Source organism: Pleurodeles waltl, chromosome 4_2 (assembly GCF_031143425.1).
Source record: "Pleurodeles waltl isolate 20211129_DDA chromosome 4_2, aPleWal1.hap1.20221129, whole genome shotgun sequence".
In the NCBI taxonomy this organism is placed as follows: domain Eukaryota; kingdom Metazoa; phylum Chordata; class Amphibia; order Caudata; family Salamandridae; genus Pleurodeles; species Pleurodeles waltl.
Window position 1 is genome coordinate 549,611,655 of NC_090443.1, and position 21,545 is coordinate 549,633,199.

General features: G+C 45.4%; 1 protein-coding gene across 1 annotated transcript in view; it reads right to left on the bottom strand.

Annotated features, from left to right (window-relative positions):
* XPR1 (xenotropic and polytropic retrovirus receptor 1) overlaps positions 1 to 21,545 on the bottom strand; it is a 369,652-nt gene that overhangs the window by 187,537 nt on the left and 160,570 nt on the right. Inside the window, exon 3 of the mRNA XM_069232077.1 lies at positions 2,039 to 2,140. Within this exon, the coding sequence (XP_069088178.1) occupies positions 2,039 to 2,140 (102 nt within the window). The remainder of the gene's footprint in view (positions 1 to 2,038; positions 2,141 to 21,545) is intronic.

The following is a 21,545-nucleotide window of genomic DNA, read 5'->3' on the forward strand; positions in this document are numbered from 1 at the left end:
CTGATATCTTTGAATGCACAGGAAATGAAACAAGATACAAGTTTGTTTAGGAGTTTTAGGCAAAATGAGGGACGAACTGAAACTGGACAGCCTGACGCAAATAAAGCAAGCAAGTAGAAAGCTAGGAAATGTGAGTTACAAACCACAAAACCAATGGCAAGCAACAGGCAGAATGCATTCCTAGGTCAACTTTCTGAAGGTCTCCAAAATGTCTTTAGCAAACCAGACAGCTGTGCTGTGCTGTCGTGTAGGCTGCAACCTAAAAAGCAATATTCATATAGCACAAACCTAGCTGAAAGGCAGTACTTCACAGAATCAAATGCAGAGATGCAGTAAACAAGTAATTGAAGAGGGAACTGATATCAGGGAGCAGAAGATGATCACTACTGCACTGTAGTGTTCTCTAAAGAGGTACATCTTTAGCACTTTTCAAATTGAAGCAGGGGTGAGGCGGTCCTGATGTATACATTTATGTTGTTCTAGATGCTGTGTGAATAGATGAGGTGCTGTTTCCTCTTATCTGATGGTGTTCTTGCTGTGGGTGTGCCAAGAGCTACTGGAGATGGTGAGATACACCAAAGTGGCAAATAATCTTAGTGAGGTATGGGACCCCGCTTGAAGTTTTACACCTGCAGAACAGCTCTGTGGCTGAGGGACCTTTTAACACGCTTTAATAGCTAAGCCAAGCCTTACCTTTAGTGCAAAGTGAGTTACACTCTGCATGGAATAAAGCTTTGATTTGTTACAAATTAGACCGTGGCAATGCTTTGCGTGTTTATCTTCCAGTTCACCAGGAACCGCGTATACCTGTCCAGCTGATTTCTAGCCTCAGAAAGTGGGACCATATCTCAGTTTTTACACTTACTACTCTTAAATCCCTATCAAGAGCAATGTGTCCTGATGTGTGCATGATTTTATATGTATTGGCCTTATCGGTGTTCTACAGTAAGGCTGTTAAATGCATATTTCAATAGGATAAGCACAGCTTGTCGCTCAGTGACTCAGTTTTGGGGTTTTATTCACGCCAGACAATAGTCAGTTCACAATACAGTGCATTACTGAAAATAAATAGTGACTTGTACTTCAGTGGAGCACTGGAAAGGGGCAGATTGTAAAAAGCTGCACACAAAACTATGTCTGCAGTGTCCGGTTATGCCAAAGATTTCACCAACAGGGAACACAAGGCTTTGAGTTTGTAAACCTGGCTCCCAGGACAATCAAGATCCAAACTGTACTCAACAGTGTTAACTCTGAGGAAGGACGTGATCGAAACCAGAATGTACCCATCTTTAGAGATGAATGGGCGATATGTGAAATGACTAAGTATTTCTAGGATAGGCAGGCAGTGTAACCGAGGCGTAGTAAAGATTGGAGGTGTCAGGTAATGTTTCTCACATCATATGTTAAGTTACCCTCCAGAGAGTTTGAAACAAGGGAAGAAGTAATAGGTTTCTGACCACAGATGAGTGTCTGAACACCTTTCCTCAATGAGCTTGTCTGCAGAAATGAACTATTAGTTTCCGAAAGAACCTTGTTGATCTAATTCAATCTATCTAAATGAGGCAATCCGTGTGTAAAATGTGGTAAATGGTGGTTCTACTTACTGAAATGTTTAAAAAAAACAGATAAATCTCAGACTACGTAATTGAACAGGAATTAACAGGGACAGAAAATATGGCACACCATCTTCTGCCGTGTAAGTTCTACGGCATTTTGTGCGGATTTGCCCTCCATGGCTTCCATCCACTGCTGGTCATTCCAGCGTGCGTGCAAGGACTGTGGCAAGCCCGGCTCTCCTTTCCCACTACGAGAGGACTTGCATTGGAGCATGACACTGCCAAAACCTCAAAATTCACTTTCAGCAGACAACTGGTTCCAAAACCATTCTTATGTCAATCACTCTTTTTACCGCAAATAATTGGTCCTTAGTGTAGACGGATAAAAATCTGAAACATCAGTCACCTACAACCCGCATTTCCCCTGTAAGGAAGGTATGGTTCAGAGTAACTTTACCTGCACTTGTGCTAACTTCCCTTACCTGAATAAAAGGTATTGATTTTGGCAAGTTCCTTTTCGCAGGTCTGGAAAAACTTCTCCTCAAACTTGGCAAAATACCTCTTGACTGTGTCCTCGTCTGTAACTGTGTGGGAGAAGATAAACACATCAGATGAAATTCGCATTGCAAGATGTATAAAAGTTTCAGAAAGGAGGAATACTAAAAAGAGAATAGGTGGAAATGGGGAAGAGTGAAAGAAGTGAGCATACAAAAGAGGAGCAAAGAAGAAAAAAGCATGGGCAACCTAGGCAGTGCACGCAAAACACATGCAATAAAGAAACATACCCTGCTCAAGCAAAGCTGTGCTCTTTTAATCTGGTAATTTTATATACATTTAATTTACTGTGATTTTAAACAATTTCTCTGCAGCAAATGTGGTAGTGTTCAATTGTTCAATCGGTCCCACGTTTAGACTTTATAACAGACATAGAAACCTAACAATATGTATTGAAATAGAAGGAGCCACAAAGCGCAGAGGCGCTAAGATACCATAATAAATAATAGATGTTCAGTAGTCTGATAAATATAAACACATTCTCAGGTAGGTCTCAAGGAGGCCAGAGTCGAATGTAAGCTCCTGGAGCAGATACTGAGCTTGAGACCTTTGTTTTGGAGTCCACTTCCTCACAAAGATGTATGCCATATGTTTAATCATTAACAAACCATGGCTTATGTTAAGAAAGGATGACCAAACAATGGCTGCATATTCCACCCAGATATTCAGTAAGGTCTCTTTAGGCAAATCAGGTTACCAACTTAAAAAGGTTAGTGTTAAAAAAAAAAGTGTAGCTCCAAGTGTGCCTGAAAGTTGGTTAGTTTTGAGACTAGGGTAGCTCTGCCGCAGAGTGCTGAGGAACTGAGTTGAGTTGAGGAATGCGGGAATTCGGGGGATATCCTGTTGCCAAACGTTTCCTAGCACAGAATGCAAACCAAGGTATTCCTAACTCTAGCGTGTAATATACTCAGAGAGGTATAAGTGTACAGACAACTTAACCTTTCGTAACTCTTAGGTGTGTACAGTGAGTGCAAAAGGTCTGCGCAAAAGGAACACTGTTTTACAACATTTTCATACCTTATTGATAAAGAGCATCGGGTTACTAAACTATTGACACAAGCATCAGCAAAAAAGAAAACTGTTAACATCACGCTGTAAAATACAAAATCGCCCAATTTGTAGAATATGGCCAAATGCTGTGCACAGCACACTGGACAGGCAGACATGCAAGTGCAGCCTGATTTCTGAATTCAGTACAAGTCTCATTAACAAGGCATCTGCAGGTGCCCCTGGGACCACAACTGCAACAGCAACATAACACACGAAAACTTCCTTGTATTAATGGAAAAGATGGCTAAGAGAAAATATAGTATTCATGGAGGAATTCCAAAAGGGTGTAATGTTTTCTGTGGGGAGGCAATCTTGATTTGGATAGTTTAAATAAAAAATAAAAAATACTAAGTGGGACAAGATGGCCACAGCACACAGAATGTATTGTCCAACAGTGTGGCAAGGATAAATATCCCTGATGGTGTGTTGTAGGTTGGAGGAAGTATGAGGTTGAAAAAAGTCTTAAGTCTTGTTTGTAGATGGTGTCTTTATTTGTAGGTGCTAGAGATCATTGTGCCATCATCAAGATACAGCCAACACGTGTTTCGTCACACAGGTGACTTCATCAAGGCTGGGCCGTCCGGACAGAATGGTAGGTAATGAAGGTAGGTAGCAAGGGTGCCCTATGATACGCTAAGTGGGCTATAGAAAGTGAAAATGATCTTTTTAGATTAGTAGACCTGTAAGTAGTATGGCTGCCCACGCAGCAGCAGGTGAGTAAGGTATTGAACACGTATGGTATGACAGGTATAGAAGACCCTGATAAGCCTGGAGTCAAAATCTGAAAGAGCGGAGTAGAGAAGCGTGTTCTCTACTCCGCTCTTTCAGGTTTTTTGTCCTTGGGTACTCCGGTACCCGTTTTGGTGCCTTCTGGGTAGTAAGGCACTCGGCCAGGTTGCACCAGACGTTGCTTTAACTTATATACTTGTTTAAAAAAAAATACTGTTTTACTGCCTAGAGGTGCAGCACCTTTCACCCTTACTACCCTTGTGTTTCTTTTTTCCAGGTTATGTTCTAAAAAGAAATACTAAACTAAGCATCCTTGAGCTTCAATCCTGTCTCAGCTCTCTCCAGCAGTGCTAATCCCAGTTGTATTGTTACAACACCGTGTATCATGCTGGTTATTTACTTCTCAGCATATGGTAAGAAATTATCACCTTCAGTTCAATAGTGGAAGTTTCCAATTAAAAAAGTGGCAGGTTTTCCCAATGGCATTTCAGCGCAAAATGAAGACTCTTAAAGTTACACAGATACAGAAAGCAAAAAAAGGACAACAGAGCAACAAAGAGAAAGGCAGAAAAAATGGTTCATGATCACTGGGGCATGATAGGAAACCCATTTGTAAAGGTAAAGCGTGAGCCAGGAGGTCGAAGGATTCGTGGCACAAAATATAGTCAGCCCATTATTAGCAGAAAGTTAACATTTATACTGCCATTAGAAACCGTCTCAGCAGCCTTAGTGATCAGGATTTATTTGAGGGATAGTCTGAAAGTACATTGTACTAACCAAACTCCCTAATGAAAATGTCACTTACCCAGTGTACATCTGTTCGTGGCATCAGTCGCTGAAGATTCACATGTTGTGCATAGCCCGCCATCTGGTGTTGGGTCGGAGTGTTACAAGTTGTTTTTCTTCGAAGAAGTCTTTCTAGTCACGGGACCGAGGGACTCCTCCTCTTTGTCTCCATTGCGCATGGGCGTCGACTCCATCTTCGATTGTTTTCCCCGCAGAGGGTGAGGTAGGAGTTGTTTGTTAGTAATAGTGCCCATGCAATGGAGTGAATAAGTATGTACCTAACTAAGATTTAATATATTTACAAATGTACAAAGTTGAAGGTAACTTCCAAACGGCTACAGGCTCCCGGGGAGGTGGGTGGGCACATGTGAATCTTCAGCGACTGATGCCACGAACAGATGTACACTGGGTAAGTGACATTTTCAGTTCGATGGCATCTGTCGCTGTAGATACACATGTTGTGCATAGACTAGTAAGCAGTTATCTCCCCAAAAGCGGTGGCTCAGCCTGTAGGAGTGGAAGTAGTCTGAAATAAGGTTCTTAGTACGGCTTGACCTACTGTGGCGTGTTGTGCTGATAGCACGTCTACACAGTAGTGCTTGGTAAATGTGTGAGGCGTAGACCATGTGGCTGCCTTACATATTTCGTGCATTGGAATATTCCCTAGGAATGCCATGGTAGCGCCTTTCTTTCTGGTTGAGTGTGCCCTTGGTGTAATGGGCAGTTGTCTTTTTGCTTTAAGGTAGCAGATTTGGATGCACTTAACTATCCACCTGGCTATACCTTGTTTCGATATTGGGTTTCCTGCGTGAGGTTTTTGAAATGCAATAAACAGTTGTTTAGTTTTTCTGATGTTTTTAGTTCTGTTGATGTAGTACATTAGTGCTCTTTTGACGTCTAATGTATGTAGTGCCCTTTCAGCTATGGAATCTGGCTGTGGGAAGAACACTGGTAGTTCTACCGTTTGATTTAGGTGGAACGGTGAAATTACCTTTGGCAAAAATTTAGGATTGGTCCTTAGGACTACTTTATTTTTGTGTAGTTGGATAAAAGGTTCTTGGATTGTAAACGCCTGAATTTCACTTACTCTTCTCAGAGATGTGATGGCGATGAGAAATGCGACTTTCCATGTTAGGAATTGGATTCCGCAAGAGTGCATAGGTTCAAAGGGTGGACCCATGAGTCTTGTTAAGACGATGTTGAGGTTCCATGAAGGAACAGGTGGTGTCCTTGGTGGTATAATTCTTTTGAGGCCTTCCATAAACGCTTTAATGACAGGTATCCTAAATAGTGAAGTTGAATGGGTAATCTGCAGGTATGCAGATATTGCTGCGAGGTGTATTTTAATGGAAGAGAAGGCCAGGTTCGATTTTTGTAAGTGTAGTAAGTAACCCACTACATCTTTTGGAGATGCGTGTAATGGTTGAATTTGATTATGATGGCAATAGCAAACAAATCTTTTCCATTTGCTTGCATAGCAGTGTCTAGTGGATGGTCTTCTGGCTTGCTTTATGACTTCCATACATTCTTGTGTGAGGTTTAAGTGTCCGAATTCTAGGATTTCAGGAGCCAGATTGCTAGATTCAGCGATGCTGGGTTTGGATGCCTGAGCTGTTGTTTGTGTTGCGTTAACAGATCTGGCCTGTTGGGCAACTTGACGTGGGGTACTACTGATAGGTCTAGCAGTGTTGTGTACCATGGTTGCCTTGCCCACGTTGGTGCTATCAGTATGAGTTTGCTTTGACTCAATTTTTTTTACTAGATCTGGAAGGAGAGGGAGAGGGGGAAAAGCGTACGCAAATATCCCTGACCAGTTCATCCATAGGGCATTGCCTTGAGACTGCCTGTGTGGGTATCTGGATGCGAAGTGTTGGCATTTTGCGTTCTCCTTCGTTGCAAATAAGTCTATTTGAGGTGTTCCCCAACGTTTGAAGTAAGTGTTTAGAATTTGGGGGTGAATTTCCCACTCGTGGACCTGTTGGTGATCTCGAGAGAGATTGTCTGCAAGTTGATTCTGGATCCCTGGAATAAACTGTGCTATTAGGCGAATGTGGTTGTGAATTGCCCATTGCCATATTTTTTGTGCCAGCAGGCACAGCTGTGTCGAGTGTGTCCCCCCCTGTTTGTTTAGATAATACATTGTTGTCATGTTGTCTGTTTTGACAAGAATGTATTTGTGAGTTATGATTGGTTGAAATGCTTTTAATGCTTGGAAAACTGCTAGTAGTTCGAGGTGATTTATATGCAGCTTTCTTTGATGTACGTCCCATTGTCCTTGTATGCTGTGGTGATTGAGGTGTGCTCCCCACCCTGTCATGGAAGCATCTGTTCTTATCACGTATTGTGGCACTGGGTCTTGGAAAGGCCGCCCTTTGTTTAAATTTATGTTGTTCCACCATAGAAGCGAGAGGTATGTTAGGCGGTCTATCAACACCAGATCTAGAAGCTGACCCTGTGCTTGAGACCATTGTGATGCTAGGCACTGTTGTAAGGGCCGCATATGCAACCTTGCGTGTGGGACAATGGCTATGCATGAGGACATCATGCCTAGTAGTTGTAATATCATCTTTGCCCGTATTTTTTGTGTTGGATACATGCGTTGTATAATCTTTTGGAAATTTTTAACCCTTTGTGGACTTGGAGTGGCTATTCCCTTTGTTGTATCTATTGTGGCTCCTAGGTATTGTTGTACCTTGGACGGCTGAATGTGTGATTTTGCATAGTTGATGGTGAAACAGAGTTTGTAGAGGGTTTGCATGACATGATCTGTGTGGTGCGAGCACCTTGTCAGTGAGTCGGTCTTGATGAGCCAGTCGTCTAGATACGGGAATACGTGTATTTGCTGCCTTCTGATGTGTGCAGCCACTACTGCTAGGCACTTTGTGAAGACTCTTGGTGCAGTTGTTAAACCGAAGGGCAATACCTTGAATTGGTAATGTATTCCTTTGAATACGAACCTTAGGTATTTCCTGGGCGACGGATGTATTGGTATGTGGAAATACGCGTCTTTGAGAGCTAAGGTTGTCATGTAGTCCTGTTGCTTTAGCAATGGTAACACTTCTTGTAGCGTGACCATGTGAAAGTGTTCTGATTTGATGTAGGTATTTAGTGTTCTGAGGTCTAGGATTGGTCTCAGTGTTTCGTCCTTTTTTGGTATTAGGAAGTACAGTGAATAAACTCCTGTGTTTATTTGTGTGTTTGGTACTAGTTCTATTGCGTTCTTTTGCAATAATGCTTGAACTTCTATCTCCAGAAGGTCTGAATTTGTTTTGATAAAGTCTGTGCTTTTGGTGGTATGTTTGGAGGGATTTGTAGAAATTCTATGCAATAACCATGTTGGATAATTGCTAAGACCCAAGTGTCTGTAGTTATTTCCTCCCATGCTTGGTAATACTGACCTATTCTTCCCCCCACTGGTGTTGTGTGGAGGGGATGAGTGACATGTGAGTCACTGTTTGGTTGTAGGGGTTTTGGGGCTTTGAAATTTTCCCCTATTCCTAGGGAATTGTCCTCTGTATTGGCCCCGAAAGCCTCCCCTTTGGTACTGTCCCTGGTAGCTGGACGGTGTTGCCTGTGAGGTGCTGGCTTGTGTGGCTTGACCCCGAAACCCCCCTCTAAAGGTTGTTTTGCGGAAGGTGTTGTAAGTGCCTCTGCTCTGCGGGGAGTAGAGTGCGCCCATGGCTTTAGCAGTGTCAGTGTCCTTTTTGAGTTTCTCAATCGCCGTGTCCACTTCTGGTCCGAAAAGTTGTTTCTCATTGAATGGCATATTGAGCACTGCCTGCTGTATCTCTGGTTTAAAACCAGACGTTCGTAGCCATGCGTGCCTTCTTATAGTCACAGATGTGTTAATTGTTCTTGCAGCTGTGTCCGCTGCATCCATAGAGGAGCGTATCTGATTATTAGATATGTTCTGTCCTTCCTCAACCACCTGTTTCGCCCTTTTTTGTAGCTCTTTGGGTAGATGCTCTATGAGGTGTTGCATCTCGTCCCAATGGGCTCTGTCATAGCGCGCAAGTAGTGCTTGAGAGTTAGCGATGCGCCACTGGTTTGCAGCTTGTACTGCGACTCTCTTTCCGGCTGCATCGAACTTGCGGCTCTCTTTATCTGGGGGCGGTGCATCCCCAGATGTGTGGGAGTTGGCTCTCTTGCGAGCTGCTCCTACTACGACGGAATCTGGTGGCAGCTGTGAGGTGATGAAAACAGGGTCTGTGGGAGGTGCTTTATATTTCTTGTCCACTCTCGGTGTTATAGCTCTATTCTTGACCGGCTCCTTGAAGATTTCCTTTGCGTGCCGAAGCATCCCTGGGAGCATAGGCAGGCTTTGGTAGGAGCTATGGGTGGAAGAGGGTGTTGAATAAGAAGTCATCCTCGACTGGTTCCGAGTGTAGGGACACGTTGTGGAACTCTGCTGCTCTAGCCACCACTTGTGAGTATGCTGTGCTATCTTCCGGTGGTGAGGGCTTTGTAGGATACGCCTCTGGACTGTTGTCTGACACTGGGGCGTCGTATAAGTCCCAAGCGTCTTGGTCCTGATCACCTTGGCTCATGGTGGTGTGAGCCGGGGAATGTGATGGAGTTTGTGCCGGTGAAACGTTAGTTACAGGTGGAGGAGAGGGTGGCGGAGTTACCTTTTGAGAGGGTGGCGGAGTTACCTTTTTCACCATTTTTGTTTGTTGTGCTTGGTCTGATTGAAACTCAAGTCTCCTTTTTCTCCTAATAGGGGGAAGGGTGCTTATTTTCCCTGTTCCTTCCTGTATAAAAATACGTTTCTGAGTGTGGTCCACTTCGGTGGATTGCAACTCTTCCTCAAATCTATGCTTTCGCATCTGAGAGGACAGTGATTGCTCCTCTGAATAGGAACCGGTAGTTGGGTCGGTTGCGGGTTGTTTCGGCACCGAAACCCTGGCTGTACTCTTTTTCGGCTCCGAGGTGACCACCTTCTTTTTCGGAGTCGAACCCTCTCGGCGTCGATCTTCCTCGGTGCCGCTGTCTCTGCGTCGAGCAGTTTCGGCTCCGCTATCTCGTCATCGATGTTTTTCAGCAGCACTTTCTCGGTCCCGAGAAGGCTGCGCGCCGGTGTCGCGACCGGAGTCTGACGATCTCTGCACCATTTCGGCCTTTTTCGGTGCCGACGGTCGGTCACCGAATTTATGGGTCGAGCCATGGCCTGATGGCAGTGGCGTCCCCTGGGCCTTGTCATTTTTCTTGTGTGCTGGCTTCGACGTCTTACTCACAGTTTTTTGGTCGTCGAATTCCTCGGAGTCCGAATCATGGAACGAGAAGGGTTCTTCTTCCTCTTGTTCCTCGAACCCTCGGTGAGCTGTCGGCGTGGACGCCATCTGCAGTCTTCTGGCTCGACGGTCACGGAGTGTTTTTCGGGACCGGAATGCACGACAGGCCTCGCAAGTCTCTTCACTGTGCTCAGGTGACAGGCACAGGTTACAGACCAAATGTTGGTCTGTATACGGGTATTTGCTGTGGCATTTAGGACAGAAACGGAACGTGGTCCGTTCCATCAGCGTTGGTTTACACGCGGTCGGGCCGACCAGGCCCCGAAGGGGGATCGAAAACCACCCCGAAGGGTACCGGAGCTCTTCACTCTTCGAATCGGTGTCGATCCTAACTAAGCCGATCCCGAACGCAACAATACCGACGTAAATTTTCCGATATTTAGCTAACTTTCCGTTCCGAAACCCGGAGCGAAAGGAACACGTCCGAACCCGATGGCGGAAAGAAAACAATCGAAGATGGAGTCGACGCCCATGCGCAATGGAGACAAAGAGGAGGAGTCCCTCGGTCCCGTGACTCGAAAGACTTCTTCGAAGAAAAACAACTTGTAACACTCCGACCCAACACCAGATGGCGGGCTATGCACAACATGTGTATCTACAGCGACAGATGCCATCGAACCTGTAGTTTTGTTTTAGGCTAAGCTGTACTTGCTTTTGTTGTGTACTATTTATTGAGAGGTGAAGGAACAAAGCTACACCTCAAACAACAGAATACGGAGCTCCGTACTAAGACCACTTCGCTTAACCATCTGGCTGAACCACCCAAAATGACAGGCTAGTGAACCCTTGTGTTCATTCACTAATACACCTATCTGGAAGACATGCAGCCCATGTTTAAACGAGCCAGCTTGCCTGTGAGGTAAAAGATCAGCCTTAAAATAAATGTCTTGACAATAAGGAAGCCTGACAGAGTTCTGCAAGGATGGACACTCAGGCCTCAGATGAAAAAACATTAATGTGTGCATTTACACTTTAGGACGTGATATCAAAACGCTAGGCTTTCTTTGAAAAGTATAAAGGTATATAAAAAAAAAAAAGTTATTTCTCCGAATTCACTCTATATACAATGGGTTTCACGAAGAGAACTCCACAATTAAAACCCTTCTTTTTTTTAAATCAATATTTTTTTTTCAAAAGTAAAATCCAATATAAGCAACACACACATACTTACTGACGAATATAGTAATAATAAAATTCCGAACTGGAGACCAGCTGATAGGCACAAATATATGTCCCAACTGTTACAACCACGGCATGAGCAATCAAAAAAACTAACAGAAGAGCCCTCTTTTGGAACGTAAGAGGAATCCATCTCGTGCGAAGGTCGATCCTGGCACTAACCTCAAATACTGCATAGTGTCACACAAGACGGCCATTATGCAATTTCAGAAAGCAATATGTTCCGAAGCTGTGAGCAAATATAGGTTTTCTCATGTTACTGTGTCCTCTGAAAGATGAAACCGAAGTCTTGGTTTGGATGATCAGTTGTCTTCAGTCAGAAGAAACAGCAGAGCAGCACAGAGCCACACTGGTCCATAGAGGCACTGAAAGGTGAGGCCCGCAGGTTAGGTGCACCTGAATAGTGTGTTTCTGCCATTTGTCTGATCCTGTAACACTTTTGCTTCTAGACACTCTTGTACATGGGTATATCAGAGTCTGTGAGAACTGGGCAATTATCTTAGGCCCCATGCTTTCTAAATTATAGGCACAATTCGTGGTACATTCAAGGCTGAACAGAATCCGTTCCTTATGAATGACCTACACCTCATGAATGGAAAAGGCTGAACATAAAAGTACCATGCCATTAAATTACCATGCCACCGGGTGAGGGAGTCTTAAGTCCTTACCACATGGGAAAGGGACACAAACCACATTGCATAACAAGAATCAACAGGGGTACAGTTTGAGATCCGAGGCGCAAATACAGGCTTAAAAATAGTGCCACTTAACACGAGTAACAGGGGTACAGGCTGCAGTCCACAGCACACGGTACTAACTGCAGAGTTTTAAGTGGCCAGGGTCCGTCCGGGTCTCCCACCCGGAAGTAATTAAAAGAAGGCATTGAAACGGGTACTTGTGTTTATGTCTTAACCTTACTGTCAAAAGCACTGATAAATTTCTGAGCAATGATTGTAAAAAAATTAAATGAATACATGTCAGCGATCTAGTAATTCTCTTAGGAAATACAAGATTAGCTAACCTATTTTCAGGATACTGTGCTTCAGTATTTTCTTCTTGTAGCATATTACTGGTATACAGTGCATACTTTGTACTGAGTAAACATCCTTGTGTTTATAAGGCGCAACCATTGAGAGCTCTCGAGGTGAGACCGAAGGCCGACTGAGTTTCTCATAGCGCCTGTCAGTGCGTCAAAAAAGTGTACAGAATACATGGTCATACAGTCTCTGGCCTCTCTGCTGAGCGCAAAGAGCAATGGTCAGTTATTCCAGTTGCAATAGTGATTATGTGCACGTGTGTACTGAAGGTAAACAGTTGTCAAAGTACTGACAACGTGAAAGTAAAAGAAAATGCAGCGCTTACAAGTGAGGAGGTGTGCTGTGTGTTTGGAGGGTGGTGAAGTGAAGGAAATACAAAGAAGTGCATCCAGGAGACAGTGAAAAAGAGGGTGCTGGAGAGGAAAGACGAGCTCTGTGATTTATGTTCACATGGAGACGGTGAGAGAAAAAGGGCAAGCATGCCTAACACAGAATGAACCTAAAAGGAGCCACTGAGACACACTATAGAGGAGTATTCCTTTCTCAGGCCTCAGTAAAGTTTCATTCAGTCTCACTATTTCAGAACGGAAATATTTTCCATATTAATTAGCTGCAACTAAATTGTTGTTGTTACTCATTTATAATAAACAGCTACCGACCACTGACACGGTCACTATTCCTTGCTAGTTTTAGGTGTATGTCAGTTGTTTTATATATCTGGGTGCAATAACACAAAGCTCAGAGAGGAATGAACATAATGATTCGGTAGTACAGTATATCGAAATCACATACATTTAGTTTACATATTTAAGCCCCAGCCTTCTGACATGGCCCACGCCATTTTTAGAGCCCCCACTAAAACCCTGTAGACTGTAATCCTTAGGCAGAGACTGCCTGGGATCCGGGGGTGCAAACTGCAATACTTTAGACGGAGTATCAGAGGTAACAGGTGGCAGTCAAAGCTCATTTGAAATACTGCAACAGAGACTGCAACGTTTACAAGGAGTACAGAATGCAGTCAGATGCAGTCATTAGTGTACAATACCTGTCGGCCTGAGCATAAATGATTGGGGTACTTATAAAGGACATTCATCTAGCCTCAGCATTAAAAGCGAAGAGGTTCCAAACAATAAATGGGACTCCAGAAATCCAAACAAAAGAGCCTTCAGTGGTTCTCAATATTCAAACGTCTAACTGAAAGCTCAACAGCTATACCTCACTAGAAACTAGTGAACAGACACCAGCTCTGATGGTGGCTGACATCAATGTTATGCATCAGTTACAGAGGTAAATGGTCTTCAGCTGACAACAGTGCAGGGGACACCGCTTTCATCATCAGGGTTGTAGCGTGGGCCCAGTTAGTCAACGGCAGCCTTCATTTATTAAAGGCCCAGCCTCTGGCTGTGAGGTAGCCCTACTGATCTCGCAGTGCAGGCAGTTACACTGTTCCCAATATAAAGTCCTGAAAAGCAGTTTTTAGTGGATGGCCCAAGCCTTTTGAAGCAAAATTGGCAGAATTAAGCACTCTACGTCCCCCACGGGTAGTGAAAGTGTCCCAAACAGGCACCCCAGCCCCACCTGGTTCCAGTCACATGGAGCACTAAAGACACAAGGTCATCGCTGTACTGCCCAGAATGTCGTAGTGTGAGCTCTTGAGCAATGACAGCCCAGTCCGAGCCACCGTAAACTAGGCAAACCAGATACCACTCCACTTGAAGCCAGAGTGGCAAGCAAGCAGCGCCCCAAGCTCTGACTCCTTCCATCTCCCTCTAGGTATGGGCGCACATATCCATTACGGATAGGGTGCATGAGAGATCTGAATGCAGACCTTGAGACCAGAGGCGGTCTACAGTCTTCCAGAAGACATCTTGGCTGCCATAGTTTTTTCTAATGGCGCACCATGATAATGGACTCATACTCTGCCATTCATCCTGTCACTAAACAATCCCGAGGGCCACACTCTGACTTTCGCCTCTTTACTTTCCCCATCTTGCCAGCACTCCCTAACAACCACCCAGCTAAGGCCAATTACTCGTGACAACCTAGCATGTCGTCAGAAGACATATCTAAGTATTGGAGAAAACCTCTCAATCCACCAAGTTGATTTCTCTCCACGTTGCCTTGATTCCACTCCTTCCTTTCCTCTGTCCTGGTCCTTTTTGTGCCGTAGAGCAACCTCGGGGTGACAAAAAAGCACAATGCAAATAACCATGCCTGCCATACGGGGGGCATCACTACGCTGAGAGACACGTGCTCCTGCCCTTCCCCCCGCATCGGCTGAACATAACGCGGAAGCATCTCTGGGCTGCTGAGAATGTGAATTCTCTTCAGAAACCTTGTTGTCAGGAGCTGCCACAAGGTATGAAATGCTAAGCCAATCCCTACATAGCTGTGAAAGTCCTTCAACGCCCCTCTACTCTCTTCTACGCTGCCCCACTACCCCCACCCCGGTCCTTCCATTTCTCCAAGGCCGCTGACTCCTCTACAAACACAACCATCTGCAAACAAAGAGCCCGCTCCTTCTCGGTAATTGCTCTGCAGGAGACGGGGCCAAGGTTTCTTAGCAGCCTGTATCCGATGTTGGCCTTGGGAACAGGCTCCTTAGCAACAGATGGCTTACACAAGCCTGAGGACCACAGTCCGGGTGGAGAGTCAAATGGGTAAAGGTAAAAGTAGGGATAGATGGAGGTGCAAGAATAGGGTAAGAGGGTAGATAAATTCGATAGCGGTGACATGTAGCAAGCAGTTCATAAACACGGTAATCGTAGTGGGTTACTGTGGAGAAAAACACCACCAATAATAGACTGTGGTCTTTCCACAGCCAGTAGGAATTACATTGTTTGGCATAGTACAGAGAATCTTACCAAGTGCTTATCCCAGCCTAATTTTTAGACTAACATGAAATAAATCAGTGTCTGGAGAAATCCAAGGGTTCTTCCTGAAATTCATTAAATAACAACCTTCATTTCTGCAGAAGATCGAAACCAAGCTGTTCAATCTGACAACTACAAGGACAGCACCTCTAAATGCCATTATCAATGTTGCTTCAAACTGATCATCTGCACACAAAAATATGAACACACCACACCAATTCTTATCAAACTGAAATGGCCCCCTCTTTAAGCTTGTTGCATTTTTTGATCAGACTACATCATCTTTAAAACAGTTATACTTGAACATTCGGTTTCTCCTTTGATAAACATATACTATTTAAATGTGTTGCTCTTTCGTTGTATAAGCAATCATATATGTTAAATGCTTTTACAGCTCGCATATACTTTTCTGTAACATGCTCTAATACCCATCTACATAATAATGACTGTGCTATATAAAACCCTAAAGGCATCAGTGAGTGAGGCAGCATGTAAGTACTTACTTGATATGTTACACACACCAACAGTATTTGCTTCTGCCATGGGCATACATCACAAAAACAGTCATAAACAGCCTAGGAGTGCTTCTCGGAACCTATTACTAAAACAGTAAAATGACTGCCGCACCAGCCAGTGCGATAGAAGAGTTTTGGGGTTCCTCTTCATGAGTGTCATCTCACTTCCTTTCCCCTGATTTTTTATTTTATTTTTATATTTCTTTATTGCATTTATATTTTAACATGACATATTGCAGAATAATAGTACATGCGAATAACAGGTTTGGAATCAATGTCAATTCACAACAACAAGCATATGGGGTGGGGGGAGACGCTGGCAAAACAAATCCAAGTACTTACATTGCAGATTTAGTAAAATTGTGATACAACTCACATGGGCTCAGTAAACTGTCCCTAGACATCCATTCTATGCAGCCCGTAATTAGCTCAGAATCTCGACATCTGAAGGAAGTGCTTGTCTGCTCTAGCCATGCATAAAGGCATGCAACATGCTGAATTGGGCATAGAATGATTCAAATCTCTATTGCTTACAACAGGGGAATCAAAGTGGAGCAGGCAGAGACGTCAGCAGCGTGGGAGGTCTGTTAACATTAGGTCCCATTGTGCATGAGGGGATACTTGCGCAGTCCCAATACATCCTCGCATTGGAGAGCTGTGCACTGCGGTGTCGCCCACACAGACAATGAACGTACCCATGCTTCATATGTCGGGGACTTGGAAGACCGCCATTTACGGGTTATAAGGCGTTTGGCCACTAAGAACCCCAGGTCCAAAAAAAACGGACGTTGCCTTCAACTTTTTACCCCAAGGGAACAATCCCAGAATACATGTCTCCCATGTCAATAGTAAGGGCCGGTCTACACAGTGCATTAAACGTGTATAGATTAAAGTCCAATAGTGACTCAAAGTGGGACATGACCACCATCATGTGTAAAAAGTCTGCTCCCATGCACCGACAGCGCTGACAAGCGGCGTCTGCATGGTTAAAATATCTGTTGATCTTGTCAGGGGTAAGGTAGGCTCTTTGAGTGACATAATACTGAATGAGTCGAAAACACATACTGCAAGGGACATATGGGGGTTTCCAGTAGAGTCGCCCATTCCCTATCTGTGAAGGGTTCTCGCCTGTCTCCCTCCCATCTCCCTCGGAGGGCCACAAGTGGGCCAGATGTATGGAGAAGCAGAGAGTCTGCTATCCAGTGTATTAAATGCCTCCCTTCCCCAAATACATGTAGGTATTGTAGCGTGTAGTGCACACGGGGTTCCTTAGTGAGATCACCCCATGCATGTTATAAGGTATGCCTGAGGGGGTTGTATAACAAAGTTATCTGGATGCAGTCCAGTGGCCTCCATCAGTGTGTCATGAGTACTGAGAGTGCCATCCGTGTAAAGGTCCCCTAGGGTATATTTTTCCACTGCATGCCAAGCTGCCAGTTCTGCAGCCGACGTGCCACATGCACCCTGTGGTGTCTCCAATAGCGGTATGGCTGGTGCATAGGGCGTGGTACCCCTCGTGAGGAAACCGCATCTTCGGAAAGAGGGTCATGCTAGGTCCAGCAATATAGGCACTGGCGCTGTGGATTTAGCACAGGGATGAAATAGGTGTAGCAATTAACACCATGACCATTCTGGAAGGTCAGTGGCCGTGTCTGACAATTGCCTCAAAGAGAGCCAACAGGCCACCCACTGTAGCTACCCAGCTAGATGATAGTGTTCTAAATTTGGCAGAGACAAAACTCCATGGTTCAGTGGGCAATAAAGTTTAGAGAGGGCCACTCTGCACTGGAAAGTATTCCAAATAAAACTACGCATCCCGCTCTATGGATCGGAAGAAAGAAGCTGGAATGTATAGAGGCAGATTCACAAAATATAATAGTCGGGTTAGCACTATCATTTTAGCAAGTGCCACCCTGCCCATAACTGTCAGCGGCAATGTTTTCCAGAATGCCATCTGACGACGCAGGCCCGACATAGCACACGTTAAGTTCCTGTTGGACAGATCAGACGTTGTGTGATATACCTGTATGCCTAGTTATCTAAATTTGGTAGACTGCGATGCCATGTCCGTGGGTATAGAAGTGAGGTTTGAATCAGACATAGTAGGCAACAACGGGAAAATACAGGATTTGGTCCAGTTAACTCGCAAGCCAGAGACCCTTGCATGCGCGTTGAGTAAGGGCACTATGTCACTAAGTAAAATCGCCAGGTCTCTAATATGCACTAGAAAGTCATCCGCATACAGAGAGACTGTACGATTCCCATCTCCCAGCGGTATCCCCCAGATGCATCCCGCCCTGCAGAGCGGAGCCACCAGTGACTCCACTGCAAGAGAAAAAGAAGAGGAGACAAAGGGCATCCCTGCTGCGTGGCCCTCATAACACAAATGGGAGACGATATAAGGCGCCCTGTTCAATTACGGGCCAACGGGCATGTATTCAATAATTTCACCAGCTATACAAAACAAGGGCTGAGGCCATACTTCGGTACGACTGCAAAAAGGTAAGGCCATACGAGCGAGTCAAACAACTTTTCCAGGTCAATCACTAAGCAGCCCGCTCGTGGTCAGTGACGGGGGGCATACCGCAGTATGCGAAAAAATCTACATAGATTAAGGGACGTTATGCGACAAGGTACAAAGCCATTCTGATCCTCATTGACTACTGAGGACACCAGTGGGGCAGGCGCATTGCAACCACATTAGCCAGTATTTTATAATCCGGGTTTAGAAGCGCCAGCAGTTTGTAGGAGTGTAGATCGGTAGGGTCCTTATGTGACTTGAGGATGCAGAGTAACATGGCCTCTTGTAATGTAGGAGGCAGGCATGCCAGTGTTAAGGACTCCTCGTATAAAGCAAGCAACTTAGGTGCTAGTTGAGCTGCGTAGGCCTTATAAAATTCAGCCGGTAGACCGTCCGGGCCAGGCGTGTTACCATTCAAGAGAGACTGGTAATTTGCCTCACATATCTCAGACAGCAGAGAAGGATTGTCTAGTTCCAAACACTGCTTGGCCGTGATCCGGGGCGGAGATACTCTTGCGAGGAACAGCTCAATATCTTTTAGAGGAGGAGGTGAGACAGAGCTATAGAGGGATTCATAATGAGTGTGAAGTGCTGTATGAATTGAATCCTGTGTGTACAGCAAGTCGCCAGGCAGTGTCCGAATAGGTAGTACCTAGCTAGGGGAAATCTTCTGGCGTATTAATCGGGCAAGCAGAGCCCCAGCTCTATCTGCCTGTGCATGTGCATTTACAGAGAGTGCCGCATAATTTAGGCATCACAATCATTCAAGGAGCCCTGAATGGATTTTACGCACAGCTTTTTATTAAGATAAGGCTCTGGGGTTCTGTACTGCTTCTGACTCATGTTGCAATATCTGTCGCTCTACCGCCAGCACCTCCTGGTCTAGTTGTCTGCTCATACCAACACCAAGCCCTATACAGTGGCCTCACAGTGTAGCCTTAAAGGCGTTCCACTCTACCGAACGGGATGATGATGTGTCTGCGTTAAGTTCAAAGTAACTAGTAATCTGCTGTCTAGTCGACTCGCCGAACGCGGAGTCCTCCAATGTTGCAGGCTGCGTTCTCCACATGGGAACAGGAGGCTGGGCAATCCCACTCCAGTCGAGTTGAAGGTATTGGGGATTGTGATCAGATTGAGAACGGCCCAAGTAATCAGTCCTTACGACCGCTGGAATCAGGGTGGCTGTGCAGAGCAACCTGTCAAGTCGGACATGTAAACCATGTGGGACAGAGTAGAAGGTGTATACTCTGGCATCAGCATTATAATGACGCCAAACGTCTGTCAGCTGGAAGTGATGTAGCCAGGTTACAAGAGAGCGGGCATTGGACATACCATCTGTGTGCGCTAATGGTGGGAAGGACCCATCTAGATATGTATCCAATATGCAGTTGAAATCTCCTCCAATCAGCCAGGGAATATCACTCCAGCGTGCCAGTAATCGAGTGAGTGTGCTTAGAAAGAGAGCCTGATTAACACTGGGAGTGTATACGTTACCAAGGAGGACTTTGCGACCACTCAGCTGACCTCGGACAGACACGTATCAGCCATCAGCATCTGCAACCTGCTGTAACATATGGAATGGTACCCCCGGCCGGACCCATACCAGCAATCCCAGCGCATAGGACAAATAATTTGTGTAGTACACCTGGCCACGCCATTTTCTTCTAAGCGTGTCTACCTCTGAACTCGTTAGATGAGACTCTTGTAACTGAGAAATATGAGCATTCTGGAGCTTCAAGTTGGAGTAAACAGCGTATCTACGCGCAGGAGTGTGCATGCCGCGTATAGCCCATGTCACTACATTAATGTGCGCCATCATGCATAGGACTAACAAATAAAGGTGCTGCGCATATTTGCCACACAGTTGACAGTGGCAATGATGTGTGTAAGGGAGCTGAGCGATGTATGGTAAGTATCTTCATGCGTTGCCTAGCATTGAACAGGGAAATGGGCAGGTAACAACAATCAACATATTGTAACAATAACATAGCGATTACCAAAAGGCGGCACACTAGAACTTGTGGTCGCCCAAACCAGGTGTTTTCAACTAAATCAAAAGAAAGGTATCCTTACAGTAGAGACGACCATTTGAGGGCCTACTAAATACAGTAATAGCGGGGAGACTAACGTATGCCACCCTGCAGGTAGTCCAATGTGCACAACCACATAAGAAGCATTATACAGTAACAACAGTTGTAATTGTACAGGGAGAAAGGTCATAAATAGAATAACAGTTGAGCTCAAATAATAGTGTCTGATGTCTGTGAGGTGATGTCCGGAGGATTATGTGAGCTTTGCACAGACGGCCAAGTGACAGCAGAACTTTCTCCATCTGAGGAGTGGGAGCCCGGGACGTCCAGGCTAGAGCAACGCCATGCGCTCTAAAGTGCAGCCGCCTGCTGCAATGCACTACACTGCTCCTGTATTCTCTGTTCTAGATCAGGGAGTACGGGAAGGCTCTCATCTGCTCGTACCCTCATCCTGCGTTGCCCCAAACGGTGCCTTCGTGTGTTACCATCTCCCGGTAGGTCAGGTCACAGTGAATGAGTGGCACAGTTATAGGAACTCTCAATCCAGTGCCATGTCTCGTCAGGGGTAGTAAAAAAGTGTGTGTTGTCAGCAGCCACCACGTGGACTTTAGCTGGGAAGAGGAGAGATTAAGTGACTCCCAGTTCACAAAGGCGTCGCTTCACTGCCAGGAAACGATTGCACTGCTTCTGTACAGTAATCGTGTAGTCTGGAAAAAACTTTGGTGCTGTTCATCCGCACCTCTGCCATCGAGCGAGTCTCTTTTAACATTATGTCTCTGTCGCAATAGTGAAGAAACCTCACCACCATCAGTCGCGGGTTAGCACCCACAGGGGGCCACCTGGTCGGCACTCTGTGTGCTTGCTCAATGGAGAAAAAGCAGGAAAGTGCGCCTGAGGGGAGTGCAGCTCGCAGCCAGTCCTCAATATACTGCATGGAATGGTGACCCTCGGCGCCCTCTGGCAGGCCCACCAATCAAGCATGGTTTCTGCAGGATCTGCCCTCTGCATCCTCCGCACATTGCTCCAGCATTCGTACTCTGTTAATTCCTTCAGGGAAGTTTTCAGGCTATGTGTTCTGAGCGGTAACGCCTGAGCATCTGATTGTACCAGTGTTACCCTGTCCGCCAGCTTTTGATGGTCCGCATGACGTAGACTCAGGTCTGAGGAAATCATGTCTATTTTGGACTCTAAGGAGGTCCGCGTGTTGTCAATAGCCAGCAGTACAGCGTCTAATTTGTCCTCTAATGTGCTGGGGAACTCCACATTATCCATGGGGACGTCGATCGTAATGGGGACCCTTGGCGGTGCGGCACAGACGGCAGCCCACTAGTTCGCTGGCGACCCATGGCTCGCAGTGTGGAGTTGCCTGGGAGGCAATGAGACTCATCTGTGCACCCGGTGTCTGTCCACTACAGTGATTGAC